At 49.9% G+C, this 17,275-nt stretch overlaps 2 protein-coding genes across 3 annotated transcripts in view; one reads left to right on the plus strand and one right to left on the minus strand.

Annotated features, from left to right (window-relative positions):
• On the minus strand, positions 528 to 16,298 carry IGFBPL1 (insulin like growth factor binding protein like 1). The gene is made up of 5 exons (XM_001924352.7): positions 15,661 to 16,298; positions 6,725 to 6,834; positions 5,903 to 6,019; positions 3,897 to 4,055; positions 528 to 2,173 (listed from the first exon to the last, which is right to left on the minus strand). Exons 1-4 carry the CDS (start codon positions 16,109 to 16,111, stop codon positions 3,906 to 3,908), a joined length of 828 nt encoding a protein of 275 aa, XP_001924387.1. The 5' UTR covers positions 16,112 to 16,298; the 3' UTR covers positions 528 to 2,173; positions 3,897 to 3,905.
• LOC102168060 (stimulated by retinoic acid gene 6 protein-like) overlaps positions 10,985 to 17,275 on the plus strand; it is a 71,633-nt gene continuing 65,342 nt past the window's right edge. The window contains exon 1 of one of the 2 annotated variants that reach the window (XR_002336826.1): positions 10,985 to 14,987. Coding sequence is in view for 1 of the 2 variants with exons in the window: in XM_021066260.1 (XP_020921919.1) it covers positions 14,969 to 14,987 (19 nt within the window). In the remaining variant the exon portion in view is untranslated. The remainder of the gene's footprint in view (positions 14,988 to 17,275) is intronic. The other variant, XM_021066260.1, reaches the window with a different exon arrangement.

Consider the following 17,275-nt stretch of genomic DNA (forward strand, 5'->3'; position numbering starts at 1 on the left):
TGAGTAATAGCCACACCCACATTTGCTTAGCCTCTGAGAGGCCTTGGGGCTCTCACAGCTACAGAGTCATTAGGTTGGAACATTCATGCTAATCGAACTTTCTGGTTTGGGTAAAAATTCCAGACAGTGTAATGTTTATATTACTTTTGGTACATCATTATGATGCCAAACCCAGCCTCACGCAGTCTGGATGCTCAGTCAGCCCTGTCACCTGGGGCTCCATCCACCCTGCTCTCTTGGTCCACATCCAGCTCTTCAATTTTGACTGGAGGTGATTCAGCTCATTTTGCTGAATGTGCTTCTTAGCAGGTGCATGATGTTCTGCGACCTTCTCTACAGCCTGACATGGTTTCAGTAAGTGTCTTCCCAAGCCATCTCCCAGCCACTCAGATCATAGAGGAATTAACTGCAGACTCAGATATGGAAATCACTGTTGAGGGGGAAAAGGGAGGTGCCAAGGAGAGGGGGTATGAGCAGGTCCCCCAAAAGGCCCAACAGCCAACACAGAAGAACAGCTTCCTGTTTGATCGGTTTCAATTATTTTATTCAAAGAAGGGGTTCCAGCATTTTAAAGTTTGAAAACCACCCATCTAGTTTCATTCCCTTCCTATTCAAGTGAGGAAACTGAGGTCCAGAGAGTGAAGAGGACTTGTTCACGGTCACCCAGCAAGAGAGGGACGAATTCCCAGATGGACCTCATGTTTCCAGACTTCCCAGCCAGTCCCCTACTGTGTATGTTTGGGTGATGTCACCCCAGTATTTCAGACGTGGAGCAGCTGGGCTTAAAGGCGAAAAATGCAATTCCAGAAAGGACTCCGAAATGCAGTGCCCAACATGAGTGGCCTGAGTGTTGCTTTAAAAGTTGAGGTGGTCCTTGATAAGAATCCCTGAAACTGTGGGACTGGCAGCATCTTCCTCTACACAGTTATGAGATTGTTCTGAAAGGAGCACCATGGAAAGGCAGCCAAAGAGGACCAGCTGCACTGAGCTCTGTCCTTCTCAGAGACTTTCAGACCTCAGACCAAGAGCTTTCCCCCTGCAGCCTGGTGTCTACATCTGTAAAGAGGTGGGGGGGGGGCATTAAGGCTCGTCCTGCCTGCCGTCCCAGAGCTGGGAAGTGACCACAGACACAAAAGTGCTTCATGAAATTCAACAACTATCCCAAATGTCACTTTAACAATCTCACTGGGATGTGAGATCCCAATTATGACTTAAACAGTTTTAGTCACCTAGGGGATCTATTTTTTTTTTTTCAGCCCAGATATTAAATAGTCTCCTTCTTTCTTTCTTGACGAAGAGAAAAGAAGGCTTAATTTTGGGGTGAGGTCAAAACGTCTCTAAGTAAAATGTATTCTATTACACTCTAATTCCACAGCCCAGAGAGGGCAGCTGACCCTATTCTTATGATTTGATGTCCAGCAGCCAGGTCTCCACTGCCCACTTGGTTAGAGAAGGCTGGGCTTGCTCACAAGTGGACATCTTGATCCCCAGATGCCCAGCCAAGGAGCCTATGAGTCCGGTTACGTGTTCCATCTAGACTAAATCTCTTTAAGATGGGAAAATGGCAGGAATAGTTGAGGTGTCCACACCCTCGCGTGAAGCGACGGCATTTGGTTTTGACGGAATATCATTTTAAAAAGAATGCTAAGACTATACTTCCCATATTGTTTCCACAGGACCAGCTTACTCTAGGTGTCAGCACTCAAAGGGACACAGGTAATATCCAGTCCAAATACCACAGTCACAGATGAAGAGACCAAGGCTCAGAGTCACATAGCAAGTTAGAGGTCAGGCAGAGCACCTGGTCCTCCTACAGCACATACTCGGTCACAGAGCTCCACTAATCAGTTCTAGAGAAATGAGGCAAAGAATCACAGCTAACACTCGCCTTGGTCCAGCCTCTCAGAGTTACAAATATACCTCATGGGACTTGCCCTCAGGAGGAAGAGTTAAAAAAAGGATTCTTACAGAGCTATTCACTCCAAAAGTATAAAAAGGCTACATGCAGTCTGTTTTCCCAGTGTTTGCCCTGCTAAAAACTACATCTGCATACGAATCTAGTTTGCATCTAATTTTTAAAAACATACAAAAGGAGTCATCTACAAACACAGTTTTTTCCAACTCTTCACAAAGCAAAATGATCCATGACTTGACTTTTTGTCATCCTGTGATCCTAGAAGAAAAGAAGAAAAAGAATGAGGGAAAAGAAGCCTGTTCTGTCACAGTCAGCTATGTGTTAGACAGAAGGCAGGGGAAATGCCTCTAACTCTAAATCTCTCCCCAGCCAGGAGTGCTGCCGGTAGGGAGCAGAGGCAGCCGGCTGGAGGGGTGGGGGGTGGCAAGAAGTACATATAAGACCAAAGAGTGGGCAATTCAGGGAATCAAGTTCCAGCTTAATATGGGGAAGAGGAGTTCCCACCGTGGCTCAGTGGTTAATGAACTCGACTAGTATCCATGAGGACACAGGTTCCATCCCTGGCCTTGCTCAGTGGGTTAAGGATCTGGCATTGCTGTGAGCTGTGGTGTAGGTCGCAGATGTGGCTCAGATCTGGGTGGCTATGGCTGTGGCATAGGCCAGCAGCTACAGCTCCAATTTAACCCCGGCCTGGGAACCTTCCTACGTCATAGGTACAGCCCTAAAAAGATATATATATATATATATGGAAGAACTTTCAACTATTGGGAAGTCCAAAAATAGCTGTCTGACAGTTGTGAGCTCATGTTTCTGAAGGTATGCAAGCAAGAGCTGGCCCATTCTGCATGTTGTGGAGGGAACTCAAGAACTGGATGGTGGTGATGGTCTTAAAACGCCATGGCTCTTTGTGACCCCTTTTGAAAACTCATCTACAATAGACTATATTCATAGCTTGGCTTCATTTGCATTTTTAAAATATAAATATATATATACCTATAAATTAGATATATACTTAAAACATGAAACATACTTATACACACACATATGTACATACATAAATACATAGCCATACAAGTGTACAGGACAAAAAGTCCTGAAAAAGTCCCGATCTTTGACTTTTTGTTATATAAATTATACACATGTATTAAAAACTAAAAGGGAGTTCCCGTTGTGGCTCATTGGTTAACGAATCTGACTAGGAACCATGAGGTTGCAGGTTCGATCCCTGGCCTTGCTCAATGGGTTAAGGATCTGGCGTTGCCATGAGCTATGGTGTGGGTCGCAGACATGGCTGGATCTGGCATTGCTGTGGCTCTGGTGTAGGCCGGTGGCTGCAGCTTTGATTCGACCCCTAGTCTGGGAACTTCCCTTCCATATGCTGCAGGTACAGCCCTAGAAAAGCCAAAAATAAATAAATAAATAAATAAAATTAAAAAATAAAAACTCAAAGTATCAGGAAGGCAACTGTAAGAGCATCTCCTAACTGAATTCCTATTTGACGAGGTTAAACCACATGCTTTCCTCCCCGTTTCTAGGTGCTGTAACTACCTGCAGAGCTACAGACAAGAAAGAACCTGGGAACAGACGCGGGAAGCTCAACGTGGCCTCTTTGCAGGTGTGTTTTCACACAGGTGTCATCACAGTGACACTGTCCACTCTCTCGGGGACCTCACTGAGTGGACTTGGAGGAAATACTCTGTTTCAGCCTCAGACACAGAAAAAATAAGCAGTCTTTTTAATCTGATGGACAACCACAACCGTCACAGTTCTTGACCTAGCATGCTAGGGGGAAGCCCAGCGTGATCCGTGTGCAGAAAGTACCAGAGTCTACCTGGTCGTAATATGTTCCTACTCTTGGTTTGCATTCCTCTGGTTCCCTCCATTCATGCACTTTTCTCCCTATTTATTACGCATCTGATACGCCATCTCCATCTCTTGCGACACAGGTGTACAAACACTGGGAAAGACTGGGAGCACGCACATCACCCCATCACATGCGGTCATCCAGAGCCGGGAAGCGGGCGGCTCCGTACTGACTCCCATCTACCACTGTCACCGTGCCGTGCGACTGGGCCTCCCCAACCGCGTTGGCTGAATGGCACTGGTACACTCCTTCGTCTTCCTTCCGCAGAGGCTTGATCTAGAAGTTAAACAGGCAAGTTGATATGGTCACACATGGTACAGCAAAATCGCTTCCTTATTTCATTCTTGATATTTCTGAAACACTTAGGCCTTTTCAAAATAAGACACAGCTCACACTCTATTTCTCTTCTTACCTTGGCTGCCGAGAAAGAGTTAAATGACCTCTTGATGTGGCTCTGACTTTAATGTTTCCTCTGCCTCCCCGCCTTCTCCCATGAGCTACCTGGTCCTTTTATTGAAGGGGGGATAGATATAGATTCTAAGGAAAATACCGCAAATTAAAAGAACAACCACTGACCGTGGAAGGGCACACAAGGGCTCCCAACGGAGGCAGCCTTTACAAAGCAATACCAGATATAACCTTTCCCCTGCCTTTTCTTGTAATATCGTGGTGGTGGTGGGGGATATGCTTAATTTGAAAAAGTCATGGACCCAACTGCATTCTGCGTCCTGAGCTGGATGGAAAAGTTGCCGAACCTGGCAGAGATGGGGGTGAACGAGGAGGACACCCTCAGGGCCTGTTCTCGTGCCCCCGCAGAGCGAATCCTTGGCAGTTCCCTGCTCTCCTGCTTTCTCTTGTCATAACACCTTCTCCCAATTGTGAGTCACTACAGACCAGAGAAGCTCTAGGCACCCAACTTGTTTTGATCTCATTGTGGCTGAGGGGGGGTGCACTATTATCCTCACATGACAGGTAAGTCACAGACTGTGAGGGTCACTGGACATGGTCCAGTCCAAAGCCCTCTTTTTATGACTGTGGACGCTAGAGCTCAGAGAACTGGAGTGTCTAACTCCACAAGGACCCCTCCCTATCTCGTCACTCCCTCACTCTTTCAAACACATGCTCTCTTCCTAGCCGAACTGCTGCAAGTGGCATAGCCGAGCCCTAGAGGAGGCCGCGAACATGCTGCCCTCCCCCATTATCAGCCATGTGGTCTCGAGCATGTGTGTTAGTTTCCTGTTGCTGCTGTTAAAGATTATCGCAGGCTTCATGGCTTAAAACAATGCAAATGTATTATTTATCGTTCTTGAGGTCAGAGGTTTGAATGGGTCTCCATGGGCTAAAGTCAAGGTGTCAGCTGGACTGCCTTCTTTCTAGAAGCCCTAGGAGAACCATTTTAGAGGCTGCCTGTAGTCTTTGGCCTGTGGACCTTCTTCTGTCTTCAAAGTCAACAATGGCGGGTCTTGTCTTCTCACACGGCATCTCTCTGGCTTTCTTTCCTGACTCCCTCTTCCACATTTAAAGGGTGTTTGTGATTACATCAGGCCCACCCAGATAACCCAGGATACCTTTATTAAAGTCATCTGGAGTTCCCGTCGTGGCGCAGTGGAAATGAATCCGACTAGGAACCGTGAGGTTGCGGGTTTGATTCCTGGCCTTGTTCAGTGGGTTAAGGATCCGGCATTGCCTTGAGCTGTGGTGTAGGTCACAGACACAACTTGGATCTGGCGTCACTCTGGCTGTGGTGTAGGCTGGCAGCTGTAGCTCTGATTCAACCCCTAGCCTGGGAACCTCTATATGCCATGAGTGTGGCCCTAAAAAAAAAAAAAAAGTCAGCTGACTCACAACCTTAATCCCCTCTTGCCACATAACATAACATATCCACCGGTTCCAGGACTTAGGACACGGACATCTTTCCAGGACCCTAATTCTGCCTGTCACTGAAGATCATTTCTGCTTTCAGGGGTTATACTCCCTGTCCTGCTTTCCTCACAGTTATGGCAAAGGCTAAGGAGAAATGGATAAGAACATTTGAAAGGTGTGACATGTCATAGAAATATAAAAAGTGCTTTATAAGGGCCAGTCAGTACCAGCCAGTAATCCTAAACGAATGAGATACTCACCAAAACCCAGGCCGTGGCCTCATGGTCAGAAGGGCCCCCCCGCACCTGGACAGCTATATTGACATGGTCCCCCGGCAGGTCCTCCAGCACCTGGGTGCCCTCAGGAGACTGTGTGACCTACAGAGGACAGAAAAGCCAGGAGTGGTTTAGAAAAAGCACTTCTGGATGAGGACCACCCCACGGACATCCTCGCCGTTTGCACCGTCCCCCTGTCTTGCAGGCTGCGACCCTAGCACCTCATTCCTGTTAAATGTCAGTTGCTTCTTAAGCCTGAATGTACTTGCAGACAGCACCCCTGCTGACAGCAAAGATGTGTACACCGCCACTACCGGGCTTTCAGGGCCCTCCTCAGGGCTGTTGAGATAAGGGGACAACATATGCTGTGATCCATGCCATTCTCTCAAAAACTGTTCTACAGGAAGATCTCGTTTTGGAATAAGATTGGGTCATCTTCTCCCAGTCAAGTCTTTCTAAACCTCAGATCCAAGGAAGTAGGCTCCAACTTCATCCCAGCTGACCTAGGCTGGACAAACAGCCCAACTTTCTGCATGGCTAAGTGGCAGAGGGAGCAAATGGCAACACCCCTCCTCTGGAGAGAGCTTTTAGGGTAAAAGTTCTGAGGCATATAAATTTGAAGCCAGAGGAGTGGTACATAAGATTTAAAAAATTATATACCTTCCAATTCACATATAAAGACACACACACAAACACACTTTAACAACATTTAACCCCACACCCCACACCACACACACACACCCACCCCCACACACACACCCACACCCACACACACACACACACACAGAAGTTCTTGGATATAAATACCTTCCTCCACGTGACAACTGGGGTAGGCACAGCCCTCACCTCACAGGACAGGTACACCTGTGCCCCGGTGATATTGTGAACACTCTGGGGTGGAGTGATGACCACAGGAGCTGAGAGAAGAAGACACAGGAAAACAACCTTGACCTTGACCAAGCCCCCAACCTCTAAGACTTCCCGCCTGCAGAGAGCATGTTGAGGCAGATGAGAGCTCTTCACACAGGACAGGACACACTCACAGGCAGGGAATCATAGAAGAGAGTTTTCCTTAGACCTGGACGGATGCCCGCGTGTTTCCTCCTTCATCACCTTTGCTTTACCAACAGGAAAACAGGGATCCAGAGAGGAAAGGCGATGTCCCAAAGTGGCCCGGCACGTCTGTGGTCTTGTCACAGTCCCTGGTGGGCCCCTCCCAGGATCCCGGCTGCCATCTGCTTACAGCTCAGCTAACTATACGACAGGTTCCGGGAGGGGCTGGTGTCACCACACTGGGCAGAGTCTTCCAACAGATGGGCTTTTTTTCCCTTCCGAGTAGAGGGGTTCAGGGCGTTTCAATAATGCCAAGAAGAAAAGCTGCCCTCATCCCCTGCTGAGACCCCCTGTGGTTCAAGATGCTCATTTGCATATCACAGGCTCTCAGGCCCCACAGGCGGCCTCCCCCACCTCCCCACTCCATCCTTGAGGGCAAAACTGCATGCATGCAAGCCAAGTCTGGCTGCTGGAAAGAAGTAAATCAGGAATGGGACAATGTGGTTCTAGGCAACCAGAACATTACAGAAAGGACCCGGAGGGCGTGGGCTCGCTGGGTGGGACAGGACAGCCTGTGGCATTTGAGTGAGACAGTCTTAGCTGATCCCCACACTCTGTCCTTCTCCCTGTGCCTGGCACCTGCTCTGCTCACACTGGGTCTAAGGATCAAGTTCAGCTGCCTCAGCCTCCATGCAGCCCTCAGCGTATCTGCCGAGCCTGCCTTGCCTGCGCTGCCTTCCTTCTTGTGGGATGCACCCCCTGCTCCCCATCTTGAGGGCCTGGGTAGGGGGTGTCCTAGTCCAGGACCTGGGCATCTGCCCCTCTTTGACCTGCGAGATCCCAGCCTGCCTTGCAGTCCAGCTGTTGCTGGCTGGTCTCAGCTGGCCCCGTGGGGTTCCAGGTGCGATGCAGTGTGGAGGCTGTGCAAGGAGAATGGTCTCTGCTCTGGTTTGCTCTGTGTCAGATGGGGACAATGCCCCTGCTTCAGGGCTGATGGGCTGGTTTTACCATGGGATAAGTGTGAAAGTGAGGGTTAAAGTTAACACAGTATGCAAGTGGGGAGTGGGACCAGGCCTGATAAACAAATGACTGGGTGAAAAAAATTCATGATAAATGAAAGAACCAACATATACATCCTTGGGCCATCAAACTGCAGAGCTCACGGGGCTTTGCCTGGTCTGGTGACACAGACATCCCCACGGCCCTCCACAGGCCAGCCCTGGAGAGGGAAAGGGCCCTCGCCCACCTAGGTGGGGCTGCAATGAAAAAGGAGAACAAAGGGAGGAAGACAAAGGCTGGAGGAAGAGTGTGGAAAGAAAGAGTGAAAAGGCATAGAAATGAAACTAGTCGGCCTCTCCCCAACAGACTGGGAAGCAGACTATCAAGCTGGAACCAAAAAGTCTCTGGAAAATTGTCTTAGAGACATGGAGCCTCAAACTGGAGGGGCCAACTCTCCAGAAGCATGTGCCTGGCCCTCTGTGATGGGCTCACCTAGCCTCCACTTTCATGCCCCCAGTGACGGAGAGCTCACTACCTATGGAGCCAGACCCTTCCATCCTCAGCTCTGCTGTAAGAGAGCTTGTCCGCACCTGCAGGCAAAACCCGGCTCCCTGTAACTATCCAGTATTGATTCCAGGGCTACCCTTTGGGAGCCCCACAACACCCGGGGTGCCTCAAAAGGCCTCCAGTGACTTGAATACAGACCCTGCCCTCCTCACCCCTCCGTCTGCTTTCTTCCTCCTCAGCCTGATCAGCTCACTCTTCAGCTGTGGCCAACTGAATGCCCTCCAAGCACCACACCCTTATGCACAATGCCGAGTGTAGCCAACCCCCAAATGAACCAAAGTCCTAGGCGTCTGACATCACCCAATGCGCCCCAGCCACCTGCCAACTGCCATAAAAAGCCTCAGCACCCCTGCTCTCTGGCAGAGCCCCATCTGCACGGGCGACAAAGAGAGTCTAATTTATTCACATCCTCCTGCCAGCATCACCTCCCCCGGAGCTCAAACCAGTTCTCAAATGGCTCGCTGTGGGAACAATCAGAACTGCATCTTATTCCAAAGCCCTCAGTGGATTCCAAAGGGACACTCAATCAACATGTTTTACTTTCGTTCATGGAGAGTCATAAATTTTAAATGAGATTTCATCATTCCGTTCAGGCCTAAATGAATAAACCAGTAAATCAAATTTCATTTTTCTTTCTCCTTGCATTTCCATTTCCCTCTTTTCCAATAACTACAATTAAGAAAAACTGTCTTGGAAATACTGTCTTTGCCACTGATTTTGTGGCAGAAAATAGCTCTTCTTTTCCAAAAAAGCCCCCTGCTTTTGATGATAAATTGACATTCAAATTTTGGTTTATTTGAAAATGTACATTCAATGTACTCTATCTGGTGTGCAGTTATAAGTTTTGACAAATGCATACAGTTGTGCAATCACCATCACACCCAAGATATTGCATCATTCAGTTCTTTCAAAAAATTTGGGTGCTGCTTTTAATTTTAACATACCTGATTCTAAATTTAAAAAATTTTTATCCAAATAGCTCTTTACAGTCAGTCATCATTATCACTATAGTAGTAACGGTACTGATGCCACTGCCTAACACAGAGCTTGCCCCCTGCTTCTGCTTACAGGGTTAACACATTTGATCCGTCCAGCAATCTCCCCAGCTACCCAGCCTTAAACAGCAGCGAGGCCATGAGCCCAGGAGTCTAGCTCTGAGCTCTGTCCCACACCATCCTGCCTTCTCCTAAGATGACACTTCCACGTCTACCACTTTCCTCCTCACACTAGCCCTGCGAAGTAGGTGCTTCTGGCCCCTACTTTGCAGATGAGAAAAATCAAGGCTCATAAAAGGTGAAGCACCTGGAAGAGCAGGGATGCAAACCCAGGCACCCTGATTCCATTAATTCCACATGAACTTTGAAAGTGAAACATCTGTTATCCATATGGACTCCATTCCAGAATAAGACAGAGTTCCTTAGGGATCGGGTTGGGGGCTCCCGAGATAAGTCCCAGGTTTAATGATTTGCTATGAGGACTCGGAGGACTCAGCATAGTTTAATCACAGCTAGGATTTATGACAACAAAAGAAGACCAAACAAATCAGCAAAGGGAAAAGAGGCTCATGGGACGGAGACCAGGGAAACTAGGCACACATTTTCAGGAAGCTCTCCCAGGAGGGTCACCCAGGATGCACGTATTCCCCCAACAACGGCTTGTGACAACACATGTGACATGGCCTCTACCAGGGAAGCTCACTAGACACTCACTGCCAGATAGTTTCACCCTCTGCCTACCATGTACCAAAATTCCAGAGTCCTAGAAGGAAAGCACATGTGTAGCATCAGCCACATTGTTTGTACAGTTTATACACAGTGACCCACTCTTACCAGTTCTGGAAGCAGGGGGGACACTCCCAAATCCAAATTCTCAGACATCAGCCAAGGGTCAACCTTACCAGCAGGCCTTTCTAAAGCTAACAGTCCCAGGCCTTCTATGTTGACTCTTTTCTGCACAGCAGTGAAAACCTCCAAGCTTCATCCCAGGGAACAGCACTGGGGAGATACCAGTAACTAGGCACCTTAACCCTGGCAGGCCATTCCTTGTCTTGCTGTGCTCAAGGGCTCCTTTGAGTGTGGCACTGGAGTGCTCCATGTCATGAGAGTCACAGGCTGGAGGAACTCGGGTTCAATCCTGTTTCTGCCACACTCTAGTTTCCTTTTCTTTAAAATGGGCACAAGATGGAGTTCCTGTTGTGATGCAGCAGAAATGAATCCAACTAGGAACCATGAGGTTGTGGGTTCGATCCCTGGCCCCGCTCAGTGGGTTAAGGATCCAGCATTGCTGTTAGCTGTGGTGTAGGTTGCAGACGCAGCTTGGATCCCGAGTTGCTGTGGCTGTGGTGTAGGCTGGCAGCTGTAGCTCTAATTCGACCCCTAGCCTGGGAACCTCCATATGCTGCAGGTGTGGCCCTATAAAGACAAAAGACAATAAAATAAAATGGGCACAAGAGTCTTCTCCCTCCTCTGCCCTCCCCATAGGCTGCCGGGAAGACAGTTGCGAGACCCCTTGCCATCTGTAAAAGGGGGGACCTGAGGACTCAGCAGGCTGTGCTGCCCCAAGGGTAGTCTCCTCCAAGATGCCCTGCCTGCATCTTCTCTGTTGGCCTCTGGTGAGCGGGCCTATCACTGGGAGGCCGTGGCCCACAGCCCTCACTCTGGTGAGCCCCAGGGCACAGCTTCTCACCTTCCTGCTGCCTGAGCTGCCAGACCCCTGGAAGAGCCAGGGCTCTCCTTTCCTGCCTTTGATTAGAGCCACGTGGCTTTCAGGAGGGAGGATGGTACCTGGTCTGCCAGGTCTGTGAACATGCCGACTTCTCTTCAACTCTTCCTCGCTACACACTTGTGTCCTCTGCTGGTGTCAGCAACAGCCCTGGAAATGCTGGGATGGCACCAATCCACTCATCCGTTGACTGAGCATCGTCACCCAGCGGTGTGCCCACAGCGGAAGCACTGAGGGCGGGCCAAAAAGTATCTAGGGAAATTCAAATGCCTGGGGGGTCTGGTCACCAACTACCAGGCATGTTGCTAATAATTTCCTTCTTATCTGCAAATGAAAATACTGACTGTGGCCCTCCATCCTCCAGGGTGAAGGGAGAGAATGGATGTGACTGCGTTATTAACTGTGTGGATCTATACAAATGAAAGGATCGATGTTATTATTACAGTGTGCGAGGAGCTGTCCCCTCACGCCGGCCACTGAGTATGTCCTTGACGGCTGGAATGAAAGATCTTCCCTAATGCCCCTGCGATTTCTTTAAAGTTAATGGCACTTGGGAAAGAAAGAATATCAAAAGTCATCCCCCAGGACCCCATCTGCTCATATGAAAAAGAGCACAACCAAAGAGTTTAATAATCAACGCACTGAACAGCCTCAATAATTTATGCTAATAGCCGCATTACGATGTGGAACCAGAAACAGCTTAATCCAGCTCCCCGCAGCCTGAGCCTCAAGCCCCCTCCCTCGGCATGAAAGGCTTTTGAGCACGAGGCCCCTCTTCTTTGTCCCTCTCACAAAATGGCATTCGCAGCCTCCACTGGTTACCTGGTAACACACGCTTCGCACAGACTGAGGTTTCTAAGTGGAGCTGGAATTTCAACTGAGGTGATTTTTCTTTTTAAAGATTTAGGATCTCGAGAGCTCACTGAAGCTTTGGTGCCTCGGTGCCCTCATGGGCACTGGCATGGGGCCACGTTCCTATCTAATGAAACATTTAAAACACGACCTCAACTTGCGGTCTGTGGGACCCCAACCCCCTCCCAATACTAGCAAACCATCAGGGTGCATATGTGGAGTGAGGCAGCCTTTAAAGTAATGACAACAATACTAGTAACAACGGCAACGCCATGACACCTTACTGTTGAGAAATGGAACCGATGACTTAGGGCAGAATGAAGCTTCACTCCACAGCCTGGTACCCAAGGCTTGCGATAAGCATGCCCCAGACTACTCTGGGTCTCATCCCCTCTGCCAGCCATGCCACTGGGTACTGCCCAGCAGGCCCACTGTTCACACTGGCCCCAGGATCTCCTACCTCCTTGCCTTGGTTCACGCTGTGCCTTCTCTTCCCCATCTCAGCCCAGGAATTTTCCACACACCCTTCAAGGCTCCTCTCAGATGCTTCCCCTTCTGTGATGCTTCCCCTGTTCCTCTCAGGAGCCAACCCCTGGTGCTAAACAGAGGAACCGGCAACAAGCTTTGGAGGAAACACAGGATGGTGGATCCAGGCTGAGAAACCCTCAAGATTCAAGATTGCTAATTTATGGCACCTTCCTAATCAGGTTACCAGCGGGCTAGAGATGCACGGCCCCATCTAAAAAGAGCCGGGACACCCAGGTCAGCGCCCCACCTCCGCTAGGCACTAGCTGTGGCTCCAGGGGATTCCCTTCCTCCTGCCTCTATTTGCCCTTCTGATAACTGCCAGTGAGACCTGGTCAGGCTAGTTGTAAAAATCGAGGGAGAAGATGGGGTGCAAAAGCAATTTCCAAGAGGAAAGAATTATTCGTATGTGGGAACACAGTGGGTCTTCAATACCTGTGTGTCATTCAAAGGTTTACTCTCATTATTAGCATCTGGGGGCGTTTCACAGTGTAGGAGGAAAGGTCAGAATTTAAGCCTGAAAACTGTTTCCAAATGCCTCTCAGAGACATGTGTAAGAACACTTCCCAGACTGTGCAGAACCTAATACATATTTACGGAGGCCTCATTCCGTTAAAGTCAGGTGCTCGCTTATTGAAGGCAAAGGCGAGGACTGGGGAGGGATGATTTTATTACCAATATTGAAGCAGAACAGCTGCTGCTCTGACTCAGTCTGTTTCCCTTCAAGACGGGTCCCCAGGGGCATTGTTAAAAAGTGCTCCTGCCGTGTCCTCTGAATAAAGGATGGCTTGAGGGCAGCACAGAATGAGGTGCTGCCTTCCCAAGCTGGACAGAATGAGGTGCTGCCTTCCCGAGCTGGAAAAGATCCCCTGTCCACACCTTTATGCTTCATCAGGACATAAGGGCAGGGGCCACACACCATTTCTGGACAAAACACGATGAGAAAACAGTGCTGGGGTCTGGAGACTGGCCAATGACAGAACCGCTGGCAGGAAGGAGAGCTAAATTCTAGGGAGGCCCGAAGCCTGTCACTAATCAGATCATTAAAAGCAGCTTCTGAATTGCCTCTGTTTGGCCCCATGAACATCTTTACTCCAGGGGCCTCTGCCTGGGGTGGGCGCAGAGCCCATAGATCAGAGTGGAGGGGCTGTCACATTTACTTGTCATTTGGTAATTTTCAATGAATTAGGGGTATGGTGCTTCCATCTGCCATCTGGCTGCACTCTGGTAACCATGGCAACTGCCACCTGCCTGACTTAACACTATCAAGTCCTGTCCTGAAACAGCACTGAACAGGGTGCCAGGGACCTGGGAGCTTTACTGGTCACCCTGGTCACCCTGGACGAGTTCTCTGTACAATAGGAGATTTGGTTGAAATGCCTCCAAGGTGGTTCTCTCCTAGGAACAAAATACGAGTTCAGGGAAAAATCACCTGAGCCCATCAGCACTGGTTAGACTCTGGGGATCTGGTCAGCATTTCTTATGTCTCCAGCATGTGGAGTAAAAGTGGTTACTTGTCTGGAGACAAAGAGATCTGTGAATTAACTGCTGAGGAAAGCAGATTATAAAAATCGGTGACAGGAAAGGACTGTTTCAATGCCACAGGGCAGAAACAAAGATTCAAACTGGAGGCAGCTGAACAGTGGCTCCACAGGGGCTGACACAGCCCAGAGAGGGGAAGGAACTGGCCCAAGGCTGCTTGCTCCTTCACTGGGAGCCCCAACAAGGAACAGCCAGCGATGACTTTCCTGTGCTCCTGGTGCTGCCTCAGCCCCCTCGAAGGGCAGCATATTATTTCCTCATTTCCAGGGACAGGGGCCTTCTTGCCCATATCCAACAACCCAGTGGGTCTCCTGGATTTGAGGATATCTACCTGGAATACTTACCCCCGACTCCCAAGGCCTTCTTGTTGGAGCTGAAATCTGCACTGATTGAAGCATTTAGGTCTAGACTTGGTCTCCAGCCCCAGGCCAGAACCATAATAAGCTGGGCTCCTTGGGACTCCCCTGACACAAGCTCACTCACCCTAAACTCTCCACTGCCCCCTCCAGGCATCTGACACAGGGGCAATTCTCCAAAACCTATTGGTTGCTAGGCATTCCTATACTGATGTTTTGGTTTACTTCTGTTTGGTTTTTAAAAATTACATATGGGGGGTGAGCAAAAATGGCACCCATAGATTTATTGTGATGTTAATGAATCTTAGGTTTCGAGGTCCCAAGCAATTAATCATTTTCTGTTACTTCACTTTTTCTTTTTTGGCTGTGCCCATGGCAGGTGGAAATTCCCATACCAGGAATGGAACCAGCAGCTATCTGAGTTCCTGCAGTGACAATGCTGGATCCTAAACCAGGTGAGCCTTAAGGGAACTCCTCTATGATGGGACCCTCCAAAGTATATAAGCCTTAGCCTCACAAAAACTGGGTCTGCCCCTAATGGCACCACAATCTTTTCAGAGTTTAGGTCTCCCAAGGTCTTACCTGTCCTGTGTGGGAGCTTCCTTAAAACTCCCAGCAGTCCCCTACCCCACACTCCCTGAGCCCTGGTGATCTGATCCGCTGACTCCTGAGTCCCAATTTGGAACTCCAGCTCCTCCTCCAGCATCTTCTCCTGCCCTCCCTCTTCCTTTAAACAACCCACCTCCCACCAGGTCCAGTGCCCGACCCAGTAGGAAAGCCTTGCCCCCCAAATTCCCAGTCTTATGGAGGCAAACATGCCAGGCCTGCAAATAACTGTATCGGCAAACACTTAAGTACCAAAAGGGACAGCAGGCTCACCAAAATTACAGCCAGCTCGGTGGCTGGTGTCTCAGTGGGCTTGAAAAGTGAGGGTACAGAATGTGAATTCCTGCCCTGGTCTTCTTGAGCACCTGGCTAGGTAAGAAAACTGACCTCAAAGGGAAAGCTGAGGCCCAGGCAGCACTGTCCACCTCGGTGCAGGGGAGAATCCTCCTTCCCAAACACCAGGGAGTTGGAGTCCCTCTTTATCCACCCACCCTAACACTGCTGGGCAGAAGCTGGACTCACCGAATTCGCAGGGGCCGTCACGCGCCTTGCGCAGGTGGCCGAGGTGCGCGCGAGGCTCGTGCCGGGCGCGCAGGCGCAGCGCGCAAACACTGGGATAAGAGTGGCCGTCGGAACCGCAGACGGTGCCACGCTGCGCGCACACGCAGAGCCCAGTACCCTCCGGGGCGGTCCCGGCGGCGCGGCTAGCACACACCAGCCCCGGACCGCAACGTGTGCCGGCCCGCCCCCCACAGCTCGCGCCCTCGGAGCCCAGGCAGCGCGTGCAGCAGCCGCACTCGTCTAGTGCCGCGATGCCGGGCGCGGGACAGCGTGAGGGCGCGGGACAGCGCTCCGGCCGGCACGGACCGCACTCAGGGATACGGCTGCCCGCACCGCGGAGCCCGAAGCCGTGGGCCGGCGGCTGCGGCAGCAGCAGAAGCAGCAGCGGGAAGAGCACGGGTGATCTTGGCATGGTCTGCTCCGGGATGGCAGTGGCGCCTCTGCTTCGTGCTCTGATCCGCGAGCGCAGCGCCGCCACCCCGCCCGCCCCGCGGCTGCTGATTGGCTGGGTCTGCACCGTGGGGCGCCGGCAGCCGGCTGCTGGGCCCCGGACTAGCGCGGTGGGGTGTGCTCCTGGCCCACAGGGGCTCGGAGCTGGAGGGGTGTTTCAAGACCCGCTCTCCGACAGCCAATGGGTTCTTAGAGACCTAGTCGGGGCGGGAACTAGCCCGAGGTCGCTCTGGTAGAGCTAGGATTGGATGTAGGGGCTCCAAGGCTGGCTCCAAGAACTGTGCCCTTAATCCAGAAGAATGCGCTCTTTTATTTTATTTTGCATTTAGTAGTTTTCGAAGTTTTACTTTAAGAGGGGAATGTATTGTTTAAAATTTCAGAGTTTTCAAATGAATGTAACTGTGAAAAACTTTCCTTTCCACCCTGTGTCTCAATGCTACAACCCAGCGTCAAAAGGCCACATCTGTTATCAGGTTCTTGGGTATCTTTCCAGGAATTTTGTATGCCTATAAAATACGTATGATGGTATAGCCCCTCCCTTTAAATACATACACGGAAACATGTCCTACACATTACTCTGCACTTGGTTTTTCTATCCACAATATTTGCCATAGTTTCCCCACCTCCTACCGTCTCTGAGATCTAGTATCTTATACAATCACTGAGCATGGTTTACTTGGCTTTTTACCCCTTTATGTACCCATGCTACATAAAGTCATGGTGCATCTCATGGTCAACTGATTATGGATGTGCTGAGATAGTGATATATTTTGGGTTGTCCTTTGCAAAGTGCTTAATTGCACAAAACTGTAGTTATTTAACCTGTTGTTTTTTGATGCTTTTGTTACAACAAGTACTGCTCCGATGCACAAGGGTCAGTGTAGTGTGGCTTAGCTGAATGTGCATGTTGGGAAGACACAGTGGAACAGGTTCTTATGGTCAGACTTGTATTCCTGTGGCCCCTGTGCTTGCTCAGAGTCAGGCTTTGTGCACCCTGTCCCTGCCCTTGCAAGGGGCCCATACAAGAAGCCCAGGGGAGTCTTGACTGCTGGGTTTTGATGTGTGATCAAATGAAGACACCGGTTGGAAGGTGGGACTTGCTGGCCAGGCTTTGTGAGCAGCTTTT

Source organism: Sus scrofa, chromosome 1, assembly GCF_000003025.6.
Source record: "Sus scrofa isolate TJ Tabasco breed Duroc chromosome 1, Sscrofa11.1, whole genome shotgun sequence".
Classification (NCBI taxonomy): Eukaryota; Metazoa; Chordata; class Mammalia; order Artiodactyla; family Suidae; genus Sus; species Sus scrofa.

What these genes read in the sequence shown, in the direction of transcription:
- IGFBPL1 (XM_001924352.7), bottom strand. Translation starts at nt 16,111, where the DNA reads ATGCCAAGATCACCCGTGCTCTTCCCGCTGCTGCTTCTGCTGCTGCCG. An exon ending in TGACGGCCCCTGCGAATTCG is followed by an intron (nt 6,835 to 15,660) that starts GTGAGTCCAGCT and finishes TTCTTCTCTCAG; the next exon opens with CTCCTGTGGTCATCACTCCA. An exon ending in CAGTTGTCACGTGGAGGAAG is followed by an intron (nt 6,020 to 6,724) that starts GTATTTATATCC and finishes TGTCCTCTGTAG; the next exon opens with GTCACACAGTCTCCTGAGGG.